Source organism: Octopus bimaculoides, chromosome 30 (assembly GCF_001194135.2).
Source record: "Octopus bimaculoides isolate UCB-OBI-ISO-001 chromosome 30, ASM119413v2, whole genome shotgun sequence".
NCBI lineage: Eukaryota > Metazoa > Mollusca > Cephalopoda > Octopoda > Octopodidae > Octopus > Octopus bimaculoides.
The window spans coordinates 5,981,110-5,982,083 of record NC_069010.1 but is presented as its reverse complement, the minus strand read 5'-3'; the positions used below and the strand labels follow the sequence as shown (position 1 = coordinate 5,982,083).

Genomic DNA, 974 nt, shown 5'->3' with positions numbered 1-974 from the left:
TAAAATTTATTTAAGTCTAATTTACATTTTTAGCGCTCTCTTCCATTATCAGATTTAGCAAAAAATGGCTCAGATTTAGATTTCTTGGCCTTTTTATAAAGAATTTCCTGGGGTTTTTCCCTTGCTTGGCAAACCCAGAAAATTACGCACCTGGATGGGAAGCCAGTCCTTTGCAGGATTATTCATTTTCACCAGCTGAGTGGACTGGAGCAAGCGTGAAATGAAAGGTTTTGCTCAAGAGCTCAACGCGTCACCCAGTCCAGGAAATGAAACCACAGTCTTACAATCATGAGTCCAACACCCTAACCACTAACCCACACACCTCCACACAATCTCCAATAGCTTACCTCAAAGCACAACCCCGTCTTATATACATGCACTTGTATGAGCCAATAAGGGAGACCTCTACTTTGTGACTAGACCTGCAAGAAATAGCAGCCAAATCTCCCTCAAAGCACCCTGACCACTAAGCCTATACTTTGACAGGAGTTGGCTAGCTGAAGAGCTGCCTAGGGTGTGTTTTAGCAAGGTTTCTAAGGCTGGATGTTCTTCCTAACACTAAAGTGTGTTAGAATAAATATGTGTGTGCTTGAGAGAGAAGGCGGGAGGGGGGAGAGGAAAACACTTACAGGAAAGCCAATCTGTTCGTGCAGTAGCTGGTTGTCCACAGCCGACCGCATGTGTTTCATAATGCGACTGTAATATTCTTGGACTATGTCGGTCATCAGCTCTAGACACGATTCTTTGGAGTCTGAAAGTACAACATCAACAACACTACAATTACAACATCAACAACAACATCGACATCAACAACACTACAAGAGGAACCAGTGACTTGACCAGCTAGAAATAACTGTCAAAATCTGTGTTGGTTATCAGTGTAAAGTGGAGGCGCAATGGCCCAGCGGTTAGGGCAGCGGACTCGCGGTTTTGATTCCCAGACCGGGCGTTGTGAGTGTTTATTGAGCGAAAAC

The 974-nt window shown here is 44.1% G+C and overlaps 1 protein-coding gene across 1 annotated transcript in view; it reads right to left on the bottom strand.

Moving 5' to 3' along the window:
• LOC106881885 (STAGA complex 65 subunit gamma) overlaps positions 1–974 on the bottom strand; it is a 6,722-nt gene that overhangs the window by 1,459 nt on the left and 4,289 nt on the right. The window contains exon 5 of the mRNA XM_052978106.1: positions 630–774. Coding sequence (XP_052834066.1) covers positions 630–774 — 145 coding nt within the window. The remainder of the gene's footprint in view (positions 1–629; positions 775–974) is intronic.